The 23,962-nt window shown below is 37.3% G+C and overlaps 1 protein-coding gene across 1 annotated transcript in view; it reads left to right on the top strand.

Annotated features, from left to right (window-relative positions):
- LOC103067910 (solute carrier family 9 member C1-like) overlaps window positions 1–23,962 on the top strand; it is a 133,749-nt gene that overhangs the window by 92,286 nt on the left and 17,501 nt on the right. Inside the window, exons 16-21 of the mRNA XM_088145101.1 lie at window positions 2,102–2,290; window positions 4,859–5,008; window positions 5,837–5,888; window positions 6,834–6,982; window positions 12,075–12,200; window positions 19,024–19,122. Coding sequence (XP_088001227.1) covers window positions 2,102–2,290; window positions 4,859–5,008; window positions 5,837–5,888; window positions 6,834–6,982; window positions 12,075–12,200; window positions 19,024–19,122 — 765 coding nt within the window. The remainder of the gene's footprint in view (window positions 1–2,101; window positions 2,291–4,858; window positions 5,009–5,836; window positions 5,889–6,833; window positions 6,983–12,074; window positions 12,201–19,023; window positions 19,123–23,962) is intronic.

Raw genomic sequence — 23,962 nt, 5'->3', positions numbered from 1 at the left:
CTCTATGTAATATTCTATTACTATTACTTCTATACTCCATATTATTGCTACTATATAGCAATGTTTTCCTTTTACAGAGCCTGTTCTGTCTTAATTCCTCTCTCTGGGATTTCTTCTACTTTTTTCTGTTGTGCTTGTTAATGGCCAGCACATAGAGCTCTTGCACCTTTCCAAGTTGTGCTTTCCCATGCTGGGCCTCTGTATTCTGTTGTTCTCTGGACCACCACTCCCTCTGAAGGAAAAGGCCTTCTTTCTATTGGCTGCTGCACTTGTCAGTTTACTGGTGGCTGTAGAGCTCCAAAAATACATGTCTCCTCTTCCCTCTTCCCTTCTCCTCCCACACCGGTGTCAAGATTGCTGCTTTATTGACAATTCTGCCATACTTATGCTAGGGGAAAGGCTCAAATGGGAAAGAAGAAAGGCAAGTTCCTACAGTTTTCTTTAGCAGCCTGCTCTTCCACAGTGACCTGCAGTTGGGTCCATGCTGTAATGTTGGCCTCCTCAAGAGGTTGTTCTTGGACCTAATAGACTTTGATAATGACCAGTCTCCAATCTTCCCTTTCTGGGGTAAGTTGTTGAGAAGGTGGTTAGTCTGCAGCTGATGAGAACCCTGGAAGAGACAGATTATCTAGACCCATTTCAGTCAGCTTTCAGGCCAGGATTTAGTACTGCGACAGCTCTGGTTGCACTTGTAGATTACCTGCGGTGGAGGTGGGATGGTGGTGATGAATCTATCCTTGTGTTCCTTGATCTCTTGGCAGCTTTTGATGCTGTCAACCATGGTATCCTTCTGAGCTAGTTTTGGGGATTGGGGGCACCATTTTACAATGGTTCTCTTCCTTTCTCTGGGGCGGGTTCCAGTTAGTGTTGTTGGGGGGTGGGGGAGAGATTGCTCCCTAGGCCCCTCCTGTGTGGGTTGCCACAGGTTCTATTCTCTCTCCCCTCCTTTTCAACAGCTACGTGAAACTGTTGGGTGAGGTCATTCACTGGTTTGGGATTCAGTATCATCAGTATGCTGACGATACCCAATTATATCTTTCAACCCTGGGCTGGCCAAGTGAGGCTATTGAGGTCCTGTCTCAGAGCCTGGAGGCTGCGTGGGTTTGGATGCGGAGGAACCATTTCCAACTTAGGCCTACCAAGATAGAGTGGCTGTGTCTTCGTAAGACACAGATCTGGGGATATTTCATCTCTGACCTTGGATGAGATGGCACTTCCCCATTCAAGGATAGTGCACTACTTGGGGATTTCCTGGACTCACAGCTCCTGCTCAATAAGCAGATGGCAGCTGTGGCCAGGAAGGCCTTTGCGCAACTCCATCTGGTGTGCCAGTTGTGCCCTTTCCTAGATCAGGAGACCCTTCAGACAGTCACTCATGCCCTGGTCACCTCATGGGTTGACTATTACAATGCGCTCTATATGGGGCTACCGTTGAAGATCATCCAGAAGTTTCAACTGATCCAGAATACAGTGGCACAAGTAGTGATGGTCATGCCTTGGTATGCCCATGTAACACCTTTGCTTTGCAAGCTGCACAGATTGCCAGTTTGCTTCTGGGTATGATTCAAGGTGCTGGTTGTTACCTTCTCTGTCGCAATGTCTGCGCTCTGGAATGAGCTTCTCCCAAGATCCCCCCACCCTACTGGTGTTTTGGAGGGATCTGAAGATCTGGCTCTTTACCCAGACCTTTGGTGGGATGACTGGAGTTTCTTTTTAACTTAGGTTGTTTTCTTTTGTTTCTACCCAGTTTGTTATTCTGCCACCTCTATCCTTTTTTGTTTCTTGTTTTTTTTATTGTCATGTTTTTCATGTTTTATATAATTTGTAAACTGCCCAGAGTCACTGGGAGTTGGGCAGCATATACATTTAATAAATAATAATTTATTTGTGGCTTATATAGTGATGCAGGAGTCTACTCTCAGAAATGGAAGACTCAACAATGTGAATGTTCTCACATTTAGCATCCTACTGTTCTAACATTTATGCAATAATTTTGATTATACAGTAATTTTAAGTACAAAGATATATCTTAAAGTGAGTCCTGTAATATTTATATCTAATGTTGTCTGCCTATTTAATATCAATGTATTGTTTTTAACAGATGTCTGCAGTGGGGAGGAGTTACTTCCATGTTCATTGGAACCAGTTTGATCTACTAATCATAATCACTGGAATTATAGATGTTGTAGTTATTAATGTTGGTAAATCAATGAGTACATCATCTGCTATTACTTATTCTGTCAGGATATTACGGTTTGTTCGTGTTATAAGAATTCTGCGTCTCTTGAAGGTAAACATAACGATGTTATGTTCTTGTAGTTGAAAAACTTAGGTTTTCATTTGTTTCAGAATTGTTTAAAAAATAAATTGTTAAAAAATATTTGTACATTATTAATAATGGTTTAGCTTAAATCCATTTATCTGTATAGTCTGTTGACTATAAACATTAGATTGTTGGACTGTTCAATTAAATTCATTTAATGTTATGGTCTCTGCTAATTTGGGGGTGCAGTCCAAACACTTATGGAGTGCATCAGGTTGGGAAGGCTTGACGTACTACCTGATTTTATTCTCAGAACAGGAAGAGGCACTGAATATGCTTCTCAACAGTCTGTCTTTTCCTTTACTATAAGCTTCATGAAAACAATGCCCAGAAAAAGACAGTATCATCTATTCATATCTCTGAGTATAATTTGGGAGAGTTTGAATTTGAAATGAGATAAAGACTATGATTTCTACTTTGGTTTATCTGGTGTTAGTTTTTGAGAGGCACATTATATTAAAATATTGTCAGCACTCATTTTGTGATGGCCAACTATTCTGGTTACTGAAATCTTAGATTTTCCTACTAATGCATAGTACAAAAAAGCAAAGATGGATATTCCATGAGATTGTGTCTATTCATCACTTAGTAAGTGGAAAAAGGTAGACTTAACCAAGTGAAGTCATAGTCGGAAAGCCAATAGCACATTCATACATGACATTTTTCATTTTGGAATCTCCTTAAGAGAATTTTCTTCTCCATCTCTGGAAATTTCTTTCTCTTTTTTCTTTCTGTTGCATGTACGTGCTGAATGATGTTTTTCATGGGCAGATAATATTGGAATTCAACTTTGCATGTGCTGGTTTTCTCCATCTATAAATTTACTGACTCATAGGGCAATAGATGTAGAGGTAATAACAGAGGGACTCTGCATATTTATCTCCTCTCATCTAAAAGATTTACTTGGTATTTCTTCACATAATAAAGGCCTATTGGTTAGATTAGTATTTTCAGGGCTTTCATCATTTCCCTCCTCTGTCACTTCAGTTCTATTTGTCACCTGACACCGATCTATGTGATTCAGCATTTACCTGACTTTCCCTCTGTCCATAGTGGAAGAGAGCACACTATATGCTTTTAACTATAAATAGACTTAATTAACTTAGGCTTTCCTATCTCCATATTACTTCCTAAAGAAGCCTATTTTATTTTTTTCATACAAGTACCAGTCTTAGGAATGTTATCTTACAAAAGTTGTAATCCTTACCTTAGCATCTCTCTCTCTCCATGCATTTGTTCTGCTGCATAAAGCTATCTGCTCTCCAACAGATAAGTCTTATTGATTGTATAGCTGTTTCTTAATAGTAGGTATTTCCAAATAGTGGAAGAGAATTTGTCTAGAAAGAGAAAATCATTGGCTGATTTTTTCTCCTAAATTGAAAAAGGACAATGCTTTCCTATCAGCTTTTCTTTTAATTAAACAGATTGGATTACATGGGTTTTCATGGGATTACATCTCATAGCATGATTCTTATCTGGTTGAGCAGTACAAAGCAGAATAGATCCAATTACCGTTACATTAAATAATCCCCTTTAAATTAACTCTTCTTTCTTTTTAGGAATATACCTACTCCTTTTATTGGCAAACTCTTTCATTCTACACTGCAAATTTATCAGAGCCTCTCTTTGAATATTCCTAATTTCACACTCAGTTCCCTTCTAAATAATTTCTAATCTCTTTCCAACCAAGCCAATTTGCTCCATAATGTTCTTCACCAATACCCCTCCTTACAGTCATTCTGTAGCCTTCTCAAAACTTTCCCAAGCTCCCAAACCTAAAAACAACCAGTAGTAAGGTTAACACTTTTAGGTATTAACTTGGCAAGATAATGCAAAATGAAAGGTTGATCTTGAAAGTCATGTGAGACGCAGCAGCATTCCTTATAAAGAAAATTATATTGGGTAGCTACAAGCCAAATGTAGGTTCATTTATTTCATCAGCTTCACTCATCGTTATTCAAGGCACAATTCAAAGTGCTAATATGACATAAAATGCCCAATGTAATTGGGTACCAAGGATGTTTCCAGGGGAGCCATTTACTGCACAGTTGCCTTTCTTCATTAAATTTAACTGATGATGGTGTTCAGATAGTGTAATCTTGCATACCTTCAGGTGTTCTATGTTTTCTTACTACTTTCTCAGTCTTTTTTCTCAACAGAAAAATGTAAAAGTGGAAAGGTGCAGAAATAAGGAAGGTAGGTTTAAAAAAAAAAAAAAACTAAGAGAGATGAAGCAAGCAACGCTACTATGGTTGGGGAGTTGGAAAAGCTGTGGAGTTCCGAAGAAAGCTACAGGAAAGCTGGGAAGGAATAGGGAAGCTGACGAAATTAGTATTGTTGTGGGGAAACCTGACAAAGTAATGTTGGAATTTGGGAAGGTGAAACAGGAGATTAACAGAAATACCCTTATTATGGGGGAGTAAGACAAGGTATAGAGGTGGACAAAGAAGTAGCTTTAATGGGAAGAATGATACAGAGAAACTACAGAAGGGGTGTAGAAAAAAATACTGATTTTTAGTATGTTATCTATTTCAGCTAGTGATACCCACAATGATTTTCTTGTTGAATAAACAAATAAACAGACAACTCACTTTCCGATACGATATTGCCAAAGGATATGTTCAAGGTGAAGAAGATATAAAATGTTTAATTGGACAGATTGCTGGCCATGAGAAAGTTTATGTTGTGAGTAAAATAGCCATATATTTAAAGAGAATATGTATCTGTCATATCATTCTTCATTTATTTTCTTTAAATAATAATAACATATTTTGAAAATATGTTTATATCACAAAAACATTATTACATAATACATTGCTACAACATAATATATATGAGTGCACAAAGCAAAAGTTAAAGAGACCAAGATTATGATACTGAACTTCTAGAAAGCAGTTCAGTTTCATTTAAATGATTATGTTATTGGTACACTCCACAGACTGATTCTGTTTTCCATCAGAGAGTGCAGCCCCCAGAAATATGGAGTCCCTGTTTAGAGGCAAGAAAATGCTTCTCTTCCAGATATATTCATTTCTTAAAAAGGTTAAGTATTCTTATGGAAACTCAGTGCAAATATATGAATAGTTAGGAGAGTGAGATTTCTAAGACATGCTCCCTTTTCTCATGATTATGAATTTCTCCACTGTTTCCCCTGATTGTCATAATCATGATTCACAAATGTATGTGGGTGGGTGTTCTAGCAGAATCTGTTTTAGAGTTGATTTGCATTAATATCTCTAAACTTTGAGATGGAGCAAAGTAAGGTATAGATGACTATAAACAATTTATTTAATTATTTTTATTGCACTCTATCTAAAAAAATAATTGTCACTAACAGCATAAAAGACATCATATGTGGAAAAAGTCATAGGGAGTAAAGAAATAGAAGAAGCGAAAAAAAACAAGCTTAGCATTGTGCTCTGTAGCCCATTGGGAAGAGTGCTACTATTGAAAATGGTCTTGCTTGGATATTTAGAATTTGAATAATATAAAACATATATTCCTTTTTAACAGGAAATTAACAAAATTTTGGGAAAAAACAAACAAGAAGCCATGAAAGAGTTAGGTATGCATTTAAAGAGGTTATCATTATTATGAACATTAATATTGTTTTCATTCCCATTAATGGAGCATTAATTTCCATAGTGTCAATTCTTACAAAGCCAAAACAGCATTTTCTATGCACATGAAGGACCTACTCAAAGCAAGCACAATCAGAAACTCTTTAAAAATAATTGAAGAGATGCCCGATATTTGTATATTAGCATCTTATTGTTGAAAATCAATACAGGTGGTCCTCAGTTAGCAATGGCATTTGGGACTGGAATTGTCATAGCTAACCAACACAGTCATAAAGCACAATGTCATGTGACCACGCCACTTAGTGACGGCAATTCCAACACTCCTGGTTGGTGTCATTTAAGCAAATTACCACAGGTCATTAAGCAAGGATGTCATGTGGTCATCAATTGTGACCTCATGGCAGCTTCCCCATTGACTTTGCTTGTCAGAAGCCAGCAAAGGAAGTTGCAAATGGTGGCCGTGTGACCTTGGGATGCTGCAACGGCTAGAACTCCAAGGACCAGTTGTAAGTACCACTCATTAAGTCAGGAGCACTTGTAAAGAATGGCATCATAAGTTTGAACAGTCACTGAATGAGTGGTCATTAAGTGAGGGCCAACTGTAAAGAATTTTCAATTTTGGAAAAAGAATGCTTTGTATTTTTGTTGTCTGTCCTTCAGTGTGATATAGTGAGTTTTGCTATATTAACATATTGTAATCTTGTATATCATGTGAATGGAATTCTGTACTTATTCAGAGCCTTGTTCAGAACATTCTAGAATTTAGATTTTTTTTTTTTAGGCATGACATCTCAGTTCCATTTCTGCATATCTCCAAAACTGCAGTTGCTGCTAGTCTTGGGGGAAGGGGCATTTATTCCTAAATAGTTTTCCTTAACTTGAATGGTATTTATCATTTTTTGTATGAAAGATATTTTTGTTTACTTTAGGGTTAATGCAGCGTGACTATCCAGATATTGTCATTGCTGTGAAAACCAAACAAGCAGTTCAGACTGTGCTAAATACAGCTTTTGAAACTCTTAAATTTATGATATCAGGAGGAATTGTGGATAAAAATGAAGGAGCTGAATTAAATAAGGTAATTCAAACAAAATTATACATATAACTATGAGATATTTCTGTTAATATAGAAAAAAATCTTCAGATTATATTTACAATTTTTGGATGCTGGGATTTCCAGTTTTAAAAATGAGAAAGCTGGAGGTAAAAGTAAGCACTATTTTTATTTGCCTCATATTGATACATTTTCATTGAGAGAATTTTTAGAACATTAAAAAGCTGCATATTTGCTTATTGCACAGATTTGTGCACAAAATTTTGCAAGCAAATATAAGTTGCTCCTACTATTATCTGGAACCTGAGATCAGTGCTGAGACAGATTTTTTGCTTCTTCCTTCTGATCTGAAAATTTCTCGAAGATAAACTCTCTTTCTGCCTTTCTTTGTTGTGCCCATAATCACTATAACCTGTAAACCACTGCTTCTGCTTCCTAATTTTCTGACATTTCAATATTATTTTAATCAAGGGCTTTAATTGTGTACTCTCAGCATATTTGTTATCATATAATGAACATTTTGATATAATGGTACCCCATAACCAAATTTTGTTGTATGAAGAAGAAACTGAGAGCTAATTAAACTTTCCAGTTGCTTCAACTTTGGTAGTGGGTAGGTTAGATATCAGATCTGAAAAGACTTCAGCAAGGTAAACTCTAGAAATCTTAAGGCATTGCACTAGGAGCACTAAGATTTCCAGGTACAGTATGGTGAACTGGCCTGAGTGGGCAATTCTTTTTCTCTATTATTTATGTGTCCCCCCCCCCATTTTAATTTTTATTAAAGATTTAAAGTACAATAATAAAAGCAGATACAAATTAAACTCAGAAAAAGAAAGAATAAAAAGTACAAAGAAAGAAAAAGAATGGAACACAGAAAAAAGGGAAAGAAGTAGAATAAAGAAAAATAAAATAGTAAAGAAGTGACTTCCAGTCTTCATCACAAATAAAAACAAATTTGATAACTCATCACCACTTATAAAGTTACAAACAAATATCTCTTCTTCCCATAACCTGTCCCTTCTATCTACAAAACCATAAATCATCAACTTTTCAGTCCCAGTGTCAGCCAAAAGTCTGTAATGAGTTACCAGAGCTTTATAAAAAGATGTCTTATTTTAACCTTGATCAAACAAACCAACTTTATATTCCTTTCTTTTACTTCTAACAGCCTTGATCTTTAATTCAATCATGTCTTTCTTTTTCCCATTGTGGAGGCTTCTTCGAAGCTTTAGCAGACCTCTTTTGTAAAGTGGAAAGTCATTATCCAGGTCCTTGTCTTGGTTTTTCCCTTTGATTTTCAAAGCTTTATCCAACTTCTTTTATGTATTCAGTAAAAAATCCTTAGGGTTGTTCTCTTGGCTCTTCTCCATCTTGTAATCCACACTTTTCCCTATAATTTGTATTTCCAGTTTGAATGCCTTGTTGGTTTTTTTTAATCCAGTATTTTTTTTATCCAATGTTTCTGATTCCCCTATTTCTGCATCAAGCAAAATTGTTCCAAATCTGTCATTCCTTCATTAACATCTTTTAGATACAGCCTATCCATAGAAGCAGACATTGTTACTGATATTGTTGATCTTGTGGCTACTAATTTCTGGCCCCATTCTTTGAAGATCTTCTTTAATATTTCAAATGTTATAGTATTTTGTGTCATTTGGTAAATCCCAATGCTAAAGTCACGTTTTTTTTTTCCTGGACTTTAATCCCCTCTAGTGTCCAATTTAAATCATAAGGTCTCTTATCTCTGTTGTGACTTGTGCTAGTCAAAATAATTCTGCTTTTCACAAAAAGCTGTTTCTTTTATATAAATTCCAAAATCTTATATTAAAAGTTTCAATATTCCAAATTTGTCTGGACTCTTAATTCATTTATAACTTTCTTAGTTCAAAATCTTTAGTTTTTTGCCGTTTATTTCGAATTCTTTAAGTTCTTAAATTTATAGTTAATTTTTTTGGGGGGGGGGTTGTTTGTTCAAGAAGAAAGATGCATTCACCAGGTGACTTTCAGACTTTTCAAAGACCTCTAATAGTCTTAAGACATTTACATAAGCAATTTCCAAAAGGATTAGAAGCGAGGTTAGCAAACTTGGTGTCCGTTAAAAGACACCACTGCGGTTGTGAGCTTGATGAATAATCCCTTTATCTCCCAGCTTCAGACCCTCTGGTGACCACTATCCTGCAGTTTCCTTGCAAAGAACAGCCATCCAGAACACGCATGGGCAATCTTCTGTCTTCTCCTTGTCCGGAGGGGTTCTGTGGGACCTGTCTACTCACCTGTTCTTTGTTCTTTGCCATGGTCATCATCTTCACTCTCCTTGAAGACATGTTTAGCTCACCATGCCTCTACCAGAAGTCCTATTACATATGTGTTTCTTGATGTAGCATTTATTTTTATACATACTGTAGCTTGCATTATTTTGTTTGAGGCAATGCTTTTATGACAGCTTTATTAGCCTGTGATATTCTGTCATGTTTTTAAAGAAATTATCATGCACAAAGCACTAAAAATAATAACATAAAAAGTCATTGTGGGATCTCTCAGCTGTTTTTTATAATGTTGACTATGGATTAGGGTAAGGATCAAGACGCAAGGGCTGGAAATTAGAAAGACTATTTTACACTGGTTCCATTCCTTCCTGAGTGGAAGGAATGAGGATAATAATCAGAAGGATGAGCAGTCGAGTTTGTGGCCCTTTTTATATGGGGTGCCTCGGGCTTAGTCCTCTCCCCATACTATTTAACCTCTACATAAAGCTGGTATAAAAAAAATGTTCATTGATTCAGGTGATATATCATCAATACCTTGAGGATGTCCAGTTATACATCTCATCTGGAGCCAGACAGGAGATGTCTGAAGATTGTAAGGGTTTGAATTGGACAGGACAAAACAAGTTGAGATTAAATCCTAGCAAGACAGAGTAGCTATTTGTCCAGCAACCACATGGTGTCACACAGTCCCCAAAACAGCAGGTCTGCAACTTAGGGGTCCCCCTTAATTTGGCTAAATTTATATAATTGTGGCACTATAGAAATGTGGAAAATAAATAAAATGAATATCTCCATGTCACTGGACAGTTTCTTCTGGCCCTCCAGAGGACAAAAGGTTAAACTGTAGTCTTTGATCCTTAAAACATTTCTCGTACTTGCCCTCAAATGTAATTAATTTGGTCCTGGAAATCTAATCCCATTCACAGTACATAAGTACGCCCTTACTATGTTCTCAGTCTCAGGGGGCAATCTTGCCACTTCATCCTGTCTTCACAGTTGTCTGGTAGAGTATATCCTCTTCTCAAAGAATATTAAGTTAGAGTCAACATTTAGTATCTCTTTTTTTAATTTTCTGTTAGTATTGTATGTCTTCACTGAGTATTGATTCTCTTTATTCTGTTTTAAATATACCAAAGAAGTATTGTTATTGCTTTCAGCCTCCTTTATCAATCTTGGTTCATGCTGAGCTTTACCCTTTCACATATATCTCCAGTTCTAGCTTATCCTTGGTTCTCTTGGTGATCTGTTCCCCTTTCTACCTTGTATATATCCTTTTGTATTTTCATGTGCTCACTGATATGTGCAGCCACATTGGGTTTTTCCCCTCCAACATTGGAATTACAGTATTTGCAATTCTGCTTTTAATATTTCTCTTTTAAGGAACTCCAATACATCCTGAGCTCTTTCTCTGTCACGGAATCATATTTACCATAACTCTGAATGTATTAAAATTGACTTTTATGAAGTGGATTTTATTAGTATTAAGAACTCTAGAGCTGCATGGTAATTTCCCCCAGTATGTCTGCTACAGTATTACTATTTTCTTACCTAAATCTTTCTTATTGGTTATTGTCAAGTAATGGATATTCTTGTGCCTTCCTCTAACCTTTGAAGGAGAAAGTTGACAGCAAAACTAGTCAGGAATTTCCTGGAAGATCCATAGTTAGAGCTTGTTTCTAACAGATTGAATTCTTTAATCATTACTATTTCATATTTCTTTGAATAAGCTGCAATTTGTTTCTGAGAAACAACATCCACATCTTGTCCTTACTGGATAAGCAATGGAAATATAAAAAACAGTATTACTTTTTTGCTCTCATTAATTTAATCCAGTTACTGTCTAGAGTATTGTCAAATTTACTAGCAGCTACCTCAGTTAACCATTTCCAAACTGAGGCAGTTTTTCACCATCCTCTCACAAGTCTTTTTTGAGAGGCCTTACTAATCCCTTTCAACTTAGCTACTTGTTCTATCCTAGAACTCGACTGAACTTCTGCTTGTTTTTTAACTATCAAAGTGCCATTCATGGTGGTCATTAACTCAGTTCTCTTGGTGAACATGCATTATTAATAGCTCCATCTTAACATCATGTTTCGCTTGCTTTGTTCCAACTAGTTTTCAATAGTTAACCAATGTATAGATCTATCTTTGTTAATGAACTTATTTATGAACATGGAGGTCTTTAGGTACACACTTTCTGCCTCTTGGCATCATGTAGAACAAGATACCTTAATTTCAAACTCTTTCCAGGTGGATTGTACATATTATTTGTTTCTGTGTCAGTTAGCAGATAAGCCTTTACCAACATGTATCAAAAGCACTGGCCTCATTTATGGCTTCCTCCACATAATGCATCTGCAGTTCCTTTACTATATCAGTCATTGGAACTGAGGAGATAGGGGGAGCCAGACCCAAGATTATGTATAGTGGGGGCATGCTTCTACTCAAAAGTCCCCCTCAGCTTTGGAAGATTCCCAATCAAGGGACATCACCACCCTCTCAGACAACGACAGTTAAAGGTAAGCAATCTGTCTCACATTAGTTCTCACTAGTATTTTTGGAGAGTAGTAAAAATATACTCTATTTAAAACACAATAGCTCAGGATTTTTTTTTATTTTTGAAATTATAATAAATATCAGCACATTGAAAGAAAGACCTCTGCATCAATCAGAAAAATATAGTAGTATATGTTTTTTACATGCATTTTACCTCCTTTAGAATTATATTGCTCAAGATGTCTTAGATCTAAGAATGTAGAAATCATTCATAGTGGTTATTAATAATATGAATTTAAAGAACTAAAAGGTAATGTAAATTGTATTATAACAATATTTTTCTTCTTTAGGTGATTCTGTTAAAAAGAAACCAACTTGCAAGACTTCCCCCTACAATTGCTCCACCTACTGCGCATGATCTCCTGTGCAATATTGTGTGGCTTCAGAATAATAAAAACCAAATGGAATACATTCAGGTAATGATGCTTAGGTATTTAAGGGTGGTAAATATTCAACTCCAAAAACACTGATTCTTTTCAGTCAGAGTTCAAGTTTGGGCATGGGATGGAAACTGCATTGGGTGGTGGTGGTTGATCTGAAGTGGCCCTAAATGAGGGGAGTGCATCCCTCTTGGTCCTCTTAGATCTCTTAGCAGCATTCAGTGCCATGACCATAATGTCATTCTGAGCTGCCTGCAGGATTTGGGGATTGTGGGTACTGTTTGACAGTGGTTCTTCTTCCTGAGTAGATGGTTCTTGTCTGGTTGTGTGGAGAGGTTTTCATTCTAGTCTCAGGTGCCTTAAGCCTCTCATTTTCTCCCTGCTGTTTAACATTCTACTTGAAGCCATGTAGGCCAAGCCAGCAATGCTGTGAAAGTTCTGACCAATGTCTGGAGGCTGTAAGGATTTGGATAGGGAAAAACAAATTGATGATGAATCCCAAAAAAATTGAATTACTCTTTGTTTAGAAACCATACGACTTTCTCTTCACTTTAGTGGTAATTCTGGGAGAGGTAGTATTCCTTGAAGTAACAGTTACATGACTTGGGCCTACTGCCAAATAGGCAGGTAGAGGGCAAGACTAGGGGGCATGTGCTCAGTTTCAGCTGGTATGCCAGTTGCACCGTTTCCTGGAAAAGGAGGCCAGTGTGTTTGTTACTTCCTGCTTAGGTTACTATAATGCATCCTATACAGTATGAGGCTGCTTTTGAAAACTACTTGGAAGATGCAATTAGTCCAAAATGCAGCAGCCTGCTTGTTGGCAGATGAAAGCCACTATCTCCAGAGCACATAACTCTAGTGCTTTATATATCTGACCTTTAAAGCCTTACATGGCTTGGCTCCTGGGAACCTTAAGGACCATCTACATCAAGTGTATCCTACCTATCCAGTACACATGTGCCAAGATGGGATGCTGAGGGTTCCTTTCATGTGTAAGATCTGGGGGATCTTCTTAGGTTTGAAAAAATACTATTCATGCATAGCCCCACATGTATACAGTACATCAGATATAGATAATTTGATATCCTTCAGATGCAATTCCCACATCACTTGACATTAGCTATGCTGGCTGAAACTCATAGGAGTTAAAGTAGTAGAGATCCCAAATTATAAGTTGGAGATCCTATGTGTGCCATTCATCAGGTGCCCTTGGCTTGCCTGCCTGCCTCATATCCATACACTGAATATATTGTTTGAATAGGTTTCTGGCTCTCAAATTACAGAGTTATAATTCTTTAATTTTGTTACATGGTTTCTTCATTGGTGAAGTATCATTAGAATGCATAAGAAGAGCTTCCTATTTGATATGCATGTAGATTCCCAGGAATGTAATATATATAAGTATTCATGAATGGGTTATGGTCATTTCCACAGCCCATCCCCATTCACTGCTTTTTGAGTCTTGTCATGTCTATTTACTTCTGATGAGATGACAATGGCAGGTGTAGGAGAAGAGCTTTAGACAACCAATTCATCTAAAACAACACTGCTGGAAATGATTAATGTATTGTTTTCATGCTTTCTGAATTCAAACCTGCTCATTGCAGAAGTGGACTTTTGCAAGAGAAATAATGTTATGTCTGAATCCTTGGAGGAAGAGAATTTGATATCTCTTTAGGGCCAGAACTTGCAAAAATCAATGGTGACTAAGTCAACTTCTGGAGAAAAGCTGGAGATAACCAGTATACTTAAAAAGAACACAACTAAAATTGATGAACTGCTGGAATCTTGTCCTCTGGATCGAAGAGGAGCAGCAAGAGGCAACTGAGGCTAATTGGGCAAAGATAGAGTGAGCATCTGAAATTAAGGGCTGCAGGATTAGAGTTTTTTTGGCAGAGCAGCTGCGCAACACCTGGAGGGTATGCTCTGCAGTCTGTCTGCCCTTTGACTTTGTTTGGTATTGGTTTCAACTCAGATGCTTTTCTGAGTGTCCCATGAATCTCTTGCATATCACAAACCAGGTATCAGGGCTGTTATACTGACTCATGACCGTCTTTTCTTGACTATCCCTTTGAATTAGACTACAGTCAACCTAGCTATGAACTTCAGAATTCATTCTCTAAGTGGCTACTTATCTCAGAAACACTGTTTCTCTTGGTTTTCCCTCTGTAGTAGACCTGTCATCCACATTTGCTAGAGCTCATTATGGCAACAATAGCCAAAGGAGAGTAAATGGCAAACAACCCCCAATCAATTCTGGCAGTATAATAAAGGAGTTACAACAACCAAAACAGTTACCTCTTTTACAGTTGGCTCAGCACACAACTTTGGTCATTGCCTTACAGGCTTAGTCAGTAGCAAGCTGCTCATCTCATTTAAATATTCTGATTGTTCTTCCAGAAAAATTAAATAGTAAGAAAGAAACATTTTGCTATCTTCCTAGCTCAGAGTTAGTCATATACAAATACAAGAGCATAAGATTTCCTTTCTGATCAAGCAAACTAGTACAGGTAGTCCTCATTTAGTCACTGCCTCAGACAGCCACTGTTTGAAATTAATGACTGTGATGAAAAAGTAACTGCGACCAGTGCCTGCATTTACCACCTTTGCAGTGTCTCTCTCTCTCAGCCATGTGTTTGCCATTACAGTCAGTTTGTATGTGTTGTCCTATGTATGACTTTTTTTTTTGAATCTATCCCCCACCCAGAGCTGAGATTATCTAAACAAGCTATCTTTTCCTGAGCTGCCCTAAAATGTGCTAATGGTAAGTTAACACGGTCACCTCTGTGACCTTAGTTGCTTAGAACCCTCTGGCTGGCTGGCAGCTACAGCTTGAAATTGACAAGACCCTAATCAGTTTCACACTCAAGGCTTTTAAGCAGTTCACAGCTTGCAGCCCAGTATGCTAGGCCCACTGTGCCAGCGCATTCCTTTCAATGTGCATTCCCCATTGTGTGCCTGCTTACTTTATTGTATAGGTAGTCCTTGTTTACCAACTGCCTTGTTTAGCAACTGTTCACAGTTACGACAGTGATGAAAAAATAACCCTGTGAGCAGTCCTTGCATTTACAACTTTTGCAGGTCTGTAAAGCAAAGGAAAGCTGAAATAAGATCATAAGAATAGTCATGGTTTCACTTAATGACTGCTTTGCTTAACAATCCAGTTGCTGGTCCCAATGATGGTTGCTAAACAAGGACTGACTATAATCCCTTCTTCTCCAATGAATGTAAATACAAATATTCTGTTCTTGCTAATTATCCCAGTACCAGGGTAAGCATTCCTCAGGACAAAGGAGTGAGGTAAAAGGGCTATAAGATTTGTCCTTATATCCGGTTTCCTCATGAGTTGAGTTCTGGAAACCTCCCGTTTGGCCTCCCCTGGCTGTTTGGGGTCATATCCTTCTGATGTTATAAAGCAAAGGAAAGCTGAAGTAAAATCGTAAGCATAGTTGCGGCCATGTGATTTTTCACTTAGCAACCACTTCACTTAAGGACCAAGTTGCTGATCTCAATTGTGGTCACTAAATGAGGACTACCTGTATGTCTTCTGTCTGATGCCTAATGGAATACTCCTTACTTCAGCCTAGTTCCATCTAATAATTTGCAGAATGTATAGCCCAGTTAAAGTTGGTATATGAGGATCCATTAAAAGTACCCACAGCAAAATAGAAGATAAAGTGTCTAAGACACAGAATTCCATAAAGGGAATACATTACTGATTTTCAGCTTCTAGTAGACAGTTTAATTTAGAATTAAGCAATCTTATTAGACTAGTGTCAGGAAAATTTAAACAATTATAACAATAATATTTCAGATACATTTGTTAATCAGGACCTGCCCACCATGCTACAAAGCCTGTATATGTTGTGCTTGCACTTTGATGACCAAATGAAAGGATAAAGGAGGCATTCTCATGACGGCAATTTATGACAGGGCCTAAATCATAACTCTGGGCCTAAAATAGTTAACACCAGTATGTTTATACCCACAGTTGGAGGAGAACTCAGTATAAGAAGGGATTCTGCTTTTATTATGAAAGTGTCATGCTCTCTCTACTTGTCCTTTGAAGCCATCCATCTGATTTCAGCATCATAAGCCTCCTAGATCTGAGCAACAGATGGTTCAGTAAGGGCCAACTATTTGTTGCTGAAGAATTTGAAGCTGGATTCAACTCCATATACCAGAGGAAAATGTCCATACTGGAACCATTGTTATTTCTATATTACTGGCAATTTTATAGATTCTGTGTTTAAAGAAGCTCATCAGCTATCTCCATAATCAATTCTTTATCTGCTTAATCAAAGCACAGACCATGAATGGGCAACTTTTGCCTGGTGATCCCATAAAGCAATAGACCAACTAATTATTTCTTGAGCTGCCAAACAGTTGGGATTTTGTGTGTGTGTCAACAACTTTCCAGCGTTGATGGGAAGTTGGCGTTGGATTTGGAGTGGCTAAGGAAATTCTCCTTTTCAGGTCTGGTTGAATTTAGCTCTTCTTACTGACAAAGCTATTTTGAGCCTGTCAACATGATTTGCTGCACCATCAACTCAGAGAAATCAATCTAGAAATAGATTTCTGAGAGAAAGTTTGACATAAAGGAGGCAGACCAGCTACTTCCAAATCAGTTGCCCTACTGGTTTAATAGTAGAAGCCAGTGTTCTAACAGGGCAGATAGACCTAATCCTTGAACCAGAATTGATGGTTTTGAGGGAACTTCTGAACAAGAATCTTCCACCTTGCCAGTAGCCACTCCCTTCTTTTTTCTGAATGGAGTCATACCTGTGTAATGACTTTGGGGGGCTCAATAGGTTTACAGTTTAAAGTTGATATCCTTTAGTTCTGATCCCTGAATTTGTAGAGAGATTACAGGGAGCTACAATTTTTATTAATGTAGATCTCCAGAAAGCCTAGAATTTCATCCAAATCTAGAAAAGGGATAAGTAGAAGGCTGTGTTTAATACTTGCTGTGGCACTGTGAATATACAGGCATGCTTTTCTATCCTTGCAATGCTCTCATGGTCTTTCAGAACTTCATGAACATTTTTCTGGACTTCCTAAATAATGTCCTCATTATCTACTTGGGCAATCTGCTGACATAGTCTAGCAATCCCAATAAAATAAGTCCAGATACTGTTACAGTGTCAGCAAACTGCTTGTTTGCCAAGCAGGCAAAAAAGGAAAACCTCAGGAAAAAAGGTTTCAGAAAACCTAGGAAAAAAAAAAACCTCAGTCAATCCACAGTATTTTTCCACAGTACTTGTTACCATGCAGATGCCTCCTCTAAGAGAGTGTTGGTACTGCTTTTGAAACTTGTCAATTATTACAATTATTATTTTCCAGGAAGAGGGAATTTCCAATTTGCTCCAGTCTTAAGCAAGATCTAAAAGGATGAAGGGACTCAACAGGCTTTTCACTTTGTAAAACAGGCCTTTATCTTCCAGCCGATGCTGTATTACCAGAATTCTGGAAAGATATTGTGATAGTGGTGCTCTTACAGTCCTCCAAAAAGGACCACACACTAATGATTTAAATACCACTTCAGAAAACATAATTCCTTTGAATTAAACAAACTGGGAGAAAAAGCTGGCAATTAAGTCAGCCTTCAAGTCCTAGCATCATCTGTTCAAAGGGGTTTGTTTCCCTGTTCTGGTATGTACCTAAATCATTCATAGACTGCATGGAAATGAAACAGGAAACAAAGTCACTGGTCTCTGTTTTTCCTATAGATTTACCACCTTCTATATTCCTTCTTCTATTAACAAATAGGCAGATGACCTTTCCGGAATGCCTGAATATACAAAGGACTGGAAGAAAGCTCTTTGGCATTTTATACATAATTTGGAAAATGTTGAAGTTTTATGTGACCTTTGTTGGACAGGATTTATGGTCTACAGCATTCAGATCTGCATGTTAAACCCATTGCAGGGAACTCTGATCATCTTCTGATGTGGGGATTGGTCTTATGTCTCACACACTTGACTTTACACCACCATCAGCTTTATTTTCTCCTGGTTCCATCAGGAAAGAGCTTTCACATCTCTGTTATAACAGTCTTTAGGACCTTTTGGATACTATAAGATTTTATTTTCCATAAATTCTGGTCTGCAACCTTCTAGCAGTACTGTGTTACTCTGTTAGTTCTCAATAAGATTATTAGGATTATTTTCTGCCCCTGAGAATTTACTTATAGTAATTTGGTGCATGCCTTGGCACCAACAATTTTTTTTAAAATTAATCCCTATTCTTTTCATTAGTTTTGCCTCAGTTTCCTGTTCCTGCAGCCAACCAGAAATTGCAAGCCCTCTAAAAGGTCAAGTATCAACAGGACCATGCCAAGGAACATTACAGATGCTTTGTAGATCACCATTGACAACTGAGGTCTGGCTTTGAAATAAGTCTTTCCCTATTTTACAGTCATCTTAAAAAGTTGATACCTGTTATATGTGGTCTTTTCCCATTGTTGCACAGGTCGGTCCAGTGGCTTTCACCTTCACATCCCAGGCTCCCTTTGCATCCATCTGTTATTCCACTATTTGATGTTTGTGCCCAATGTTTGGAGCTCATTCTTTGCCCAACTAAAATCCCTAGCATTTTGTACTCAAATATGTTGTGGGTATCTTCTGGATAGGAAAGTTATTTGAAATAGTTACATAATTTAAATATCTTAATATACTTCTGATAAAAGTTGATCTTCATCCTCTAACTTTAAAATTCTTCTGTATATATTTGTCATTTGCTACACTCTTAAATGTTCAAAGCACCTTAAAATACTTCTCTTACTTGATATCTTTGGGGGTATGCTTAAGAAAGTATTATTTATTCTGTGTTCTATAATACTATTGCTTTCTTTTTTCAGAAAAAAGCAAAAGTTCTTTATTACGATTATGGAGATGTCATATGTGAAGAAGGCGAACTACCACAAGGAATCCATTTAATTGTATCAGGAATGGTTAAGGTAAGATATAGGTATCAACAAATACCTGGGAATATAACTTGGAATAAGGAAATTAATATTACTTAGAATTATGTTAGTAATATTATATACTGTAGTCTACAAACCATTTTGAAACTGAATTTCTGTTTCATTTCCGGTCAAAGTTTTAGACTTCTTTGTTCCTTATATTGCTGTTTACTATAATTAGGAGTATCTGTATTGCGTATAAAAAAGGGACTGGGCTTTGATCATGTAGTTGTGGCCACCATCTTGACTCTATCGACACACACCTTCTCTCTTCACTGAATGCCCCTGTCTGCTACAATCTGCCTGATGAAAAGTTCTGAAGAATTTAAAAGCTTGTGTGCTCATTTTTGACCTTTTGGGTGATCCTAATAAAAATTAGAATTTGGTTGATTCTATTCAACTGAGGTTTTGGGATTTTTCTTTCCTTAACAGTAGGGCATATTTTATTTTTATTGGACTGTTCATTGTGATAATTATTTGTTTGCTGTTATATAGAAGAAAACAATGCCCTCTTTGTCACCTTGGCTACCATCCCATAGATCTATAAAAGGATTTTTTGATAAAACTAGTGATTTACATCTATTACTGCCTTCCATACAGGTTTACAAACTTTAAGTTACAGTCTGTTTTTCCAGCAGAATTAATTCCATCGTCTCAGATATAGGATTTAATTGGTATCACAATAGAATAAGGGGAGAATCCCAATTAGATAGTTCAAGGCACTTTGTTAAGAATTGTTTTCTGCTTCTAGTTGAGAAGCTTCCATTTTCTTCTCTTTAAGTCTTGATTCTGAGATATGGAAGCTGTGAGTTGTTTTACCTCTGTTTCTTTGCTCAGATGTTCTAAAATTTCTTGATTGTCTTTCTCATCCTCATAACACATGATTAGATCCACAATATAAGTTTAAAAGTATGTCAATTTCCAATTCTTAATACTGGATATATAAATAGGAATCAGCTTTTCTTGGTATGAATCCCTCACTAAGCAACAATTGATTCAGCTTTTCATACCAAGCCCTTGCTGCTTGTTTGAGCCCAGAAATACTCTTTTGTAACTTGCACACAAGCTTTTCTTTTTCAGGTTCTTCAAATCCTGGTTGCTGCTACATGTCTATGTTGCCTTGATGCTGCTGTAGAAGAAGCCCATCTTTACATCTATGTGTTAAAATACATTACTGTACTATTAATGCTGCAACACTGAGGAGAGTTCTAATTGAAGTATATTTTATTCCAAGTGCAATGGTTTCATCACAATCTTCATCATACTTTGGGAGTATCCCTTGGTGACTACACTGGCTTTGTAGCATTTAATGCCCTCTTCTGCATCTCACTTAATTGTGAAGACTCATTTGCAACCATATGCAACTTCATTTTGGTAACTTCGTGAGACTTTATGTTTGAATAGATCCAATCTCTTTCCTGGCAGCTTATAGCCACTTGTCTTTGTATGGCATCCCTTCTATATTTTGCCTTGTGGAAGGATTTAATATCTCATCCTCTCTGGCAAAAATCTTATGACATCCTGCTTCTGACTCAGGGGATTCTGATGCTGACACTGGATGCACCAGATGAATGTCAGCCCCAGGAAAGGGCAACCAATTCAGCCCTTGAAGCTGACTCTGTCAGCAATCATCTGGAGCAGCTGTGCTGGCAGTTAGATGACACAGGTTCCAATCTGAGCAACTACCCAGTCCCTAGATGTGCAATACATTCTGGAGAGCTGAATAGAGGAGTTCAGTAGATGTTTCTTCAGCAAGAGTGGTGTCGTTCTTGTTCCCATCTGGCAATGGCCCTGTATATCATGGTGTCATGGGTACATCTCTGTTAGGAATAACCAATGAAACTTGGTCTCTGTGCTCTTGAGCCTTGAAACTCATGTATCCAGCAACTCTGTAACTCTAACTCTGGACCAACTAATAACATTCTCATGAACACCTTGAACCTCAATCCAGGACCTGAGCATGCTACTTGTCTATTGACTTCAACTTTGACTCAGTGCAGACAAACTCTCTCTTTCTGTAAATCCTGCTGAAGCATGTGTGCAACTGTACACACACCCATGGTTGGTACCATTCTATATTCACATTTTTGTCTCTACCTTCTGTCCTTTACTTTAGCAGAAAGGTTGGTTCACATCTTTAGATTTCAAAAAGGTCTTTGTCCACACTGGAATCCAGCTGCATAAGTTTCTTTGATGTATAGTGGGTTTTTGTTTTGTTTCATATTTTTCTCTTTGTTCTTTTCATCACTCCACTGTCTTCACAAAATGTATGATGTTCACTGTTACCTATCTCTACCTCTGTGGAATTTTGTCCTTACAGTATATGAATTATTAGCTATGGTCCCACCTCATGTTTTTTAGCACTTTTCTTTCATTGTTATTTCAGTACATTGCCTTGTTATTCCACTTTCCACTTCACTGAATATTGTTTCTGGACTTCTTTCACTTGGCATCTTTTCTATCTGATAATATGTCAGCTCATCACATAATAAAACTATAATAATGGACTATTGTCATTGCTAAAGCACTGCTAACACCAAGCTTATTCAGATTTTACTGAGGTATTTAGTGGCCATCATGGGAGGGGTCCTCTTCATCAGAGATTTTGCTCTTTGTGTTTCATTCTGATGTAGATTCAGATCATCTTTATCTCCAGTTTCCCCATAGGATTCTCTAGTTGCTTTGACAGTGATCATTCCTCCCAATGTACTTTAAGGCTGCTTTTTTCACAGGGTCTTCTAGTGACTATAATAACAACAGAGATTTATTCAAACATGCAGAATTGATTGAAGGGAGAGGGAATTCTGGTTGCTACTGGCTATTGGATAGCCATGCCTGCTAATTGCACATAAATAGCTTCAAACTATTGGCAGGGTTCAAAGCTCTACAGGTTTATGAATCTTTTTATGGCCCCAGGTTCTTCAAATCATAATATATAATTTTGCCACAGTGTTACATCAACCAAGTGAGGTGGGAAATCATTTCAACCCATGGCTTGGCTTTCATTTTCTTATGCCAACGATGTTTTTTGTTGCCATTGCATAGGCACACCAGGCTGGAGAACTTTGTGTCTTGTGGACAGACAATATTCACATTTTGACAGTTCCTGTGATATCTAGTTCCTACCTAACTGATCTCTGATTTTCATATTAATCATTTTATTGTTCTGCCTATTTTTCTTCAATTAGAATCTGATTAAGGACAATCCTTTTGTACTTTAGATGTTCAGTGGGCATTAGTGGTTGATAGAATTGTTCCTTTCCAACAATTTCAAATATTATTCCTTCATTAGCTGGGCTCAGGCTATACTCAATTCAGAGCATGCTTCCTGCCAAAATTATCTGTAGGAAATTTCTGATGATAGGTCAGTGCTGGCATATCACCTAGAAGCATGAATACAGAGGCAACTACTCAAAGAACCAGAGTCATGTAAGCAACCTGTTTTTTTAAAGTAAATGAGAATTCTCAATGAGAGTTCAATGAGAAATCTCAAGCCATTAGTCATTTCCTGGATAAGAAAGTGAAAGAACTAGTGGCAAAAAGACAACATAGGTCCACAGTCTGCTTTCTTTTTATTATACACAAAGAACAGGAACATATGAGTTATGTTGCATCAGAAATGGCTCTAAGAGTTAGTTCAGAATGGAAACAATGAAGTCAGTGTTGTTAGTGTTCAGTAAACAGGAAGTTTTAGCTTTTACAGACATAGCAGAAGATTACCTGTATATACTAAAGCATGCTGAAAATACTGAGATCAACCTCCACCAATATATAGTCTTAGGTATTTGTATTAATACTAATAGTACCAGCATCTCACCTGCATGCATAGGGAGCTTTTCTTTTTCTGTACATGGGTAATAGCTGGATTTGCACATTATGAAGACAGCAGTACCTGGATAGTGTTCAGATCATCACTGATTGCTTGGAGGACAGTGGCTTAGTACTGAAATTGTAGAAAAGGAGCTTGAGACCATCTCAATGCCTGGGATGCTTGAGAATAGGTTGGACATAAATTAGTTCAAATCAATTCATTTTTCTCACTCAGTAAAATTATTCAAATATTGTGCAATTAGAATCTTTTGTTCAAAGTTAATCAGATCCAATGGAGTTAGCTTGCTGTTAGAAATGATGGTGTCATGCCATGATCTCATCTCCTGGCCCTTTTCACTCTTGACAGCTCAAGAAGATGTTATTGCCCTTTCAAACCCTTATTCTGCAAAGCCCTCATTTCAAATACTCTGCAGATATGCAGAATATAACCCGTAAAAGTATGGCCTCAACATACTGCTCCTCAACAGCACTTATCCAGCAGCTGCATCTCAGCTGCATAAATCTGGATTATCAGTAAATGGCAATCAAACTCTCTTTGCTGCCACCTCAGGGTCAATAGGTTGACTGATCAACAAGTCAATAATTTTGAAGCAGTTATGTGGAATCCCTGTAAATGATTAGCCCATCTTCCTTTTGAAGCAGTTATTTTTATGTATTTATGAAACGTATAGGCTGCCACAATCTATCACAACTCTGGGCAGCTTACAGAATAAAACAATAAAAACAGAAACGTATATAACCTAGAAAGAAAAATCTAGAGAAACAATACCGACTAGTAATTAAAATACAACTCAGGGATCCATCACCCACTCTAACCCAAGGCCTGGGGGAACTGACATGAAGGACTCATTTAAATAAGGTCAGGTGGGGGCTATATGAATCCCAGGGGAAATGTCATTTGGAGGGCAGTGCCATGATAGAATTCATTAACTGGAAGGACTTTGCTGTTGTGCCTCTGTAGCCTGCATGATGGGGAATTCTCTGCCCAATGCCCATTGCTTTC

This window comes from Python bivittatus, unplaced genomic scaffold (genome assembly GCF_059951505.1).
Source record: "Python bivittatus isolate LINGU-HERP-01145 unplaced genomic scaffold, Pbiv_v1 ctg000480_np1212, whole genome shotgun sequence".
NCBI classification, from domain to species: domain Eukaryota; kingdom Metazoa; phylum Chordata; class Lepidosauria; order Squamata; family Pythonidae; genus Python; species Python bivittatus.
Note: the sequence above shows the minus strand (reverse complement) of the source record. Positions and strands in the feature narration are given on the sequence as shown.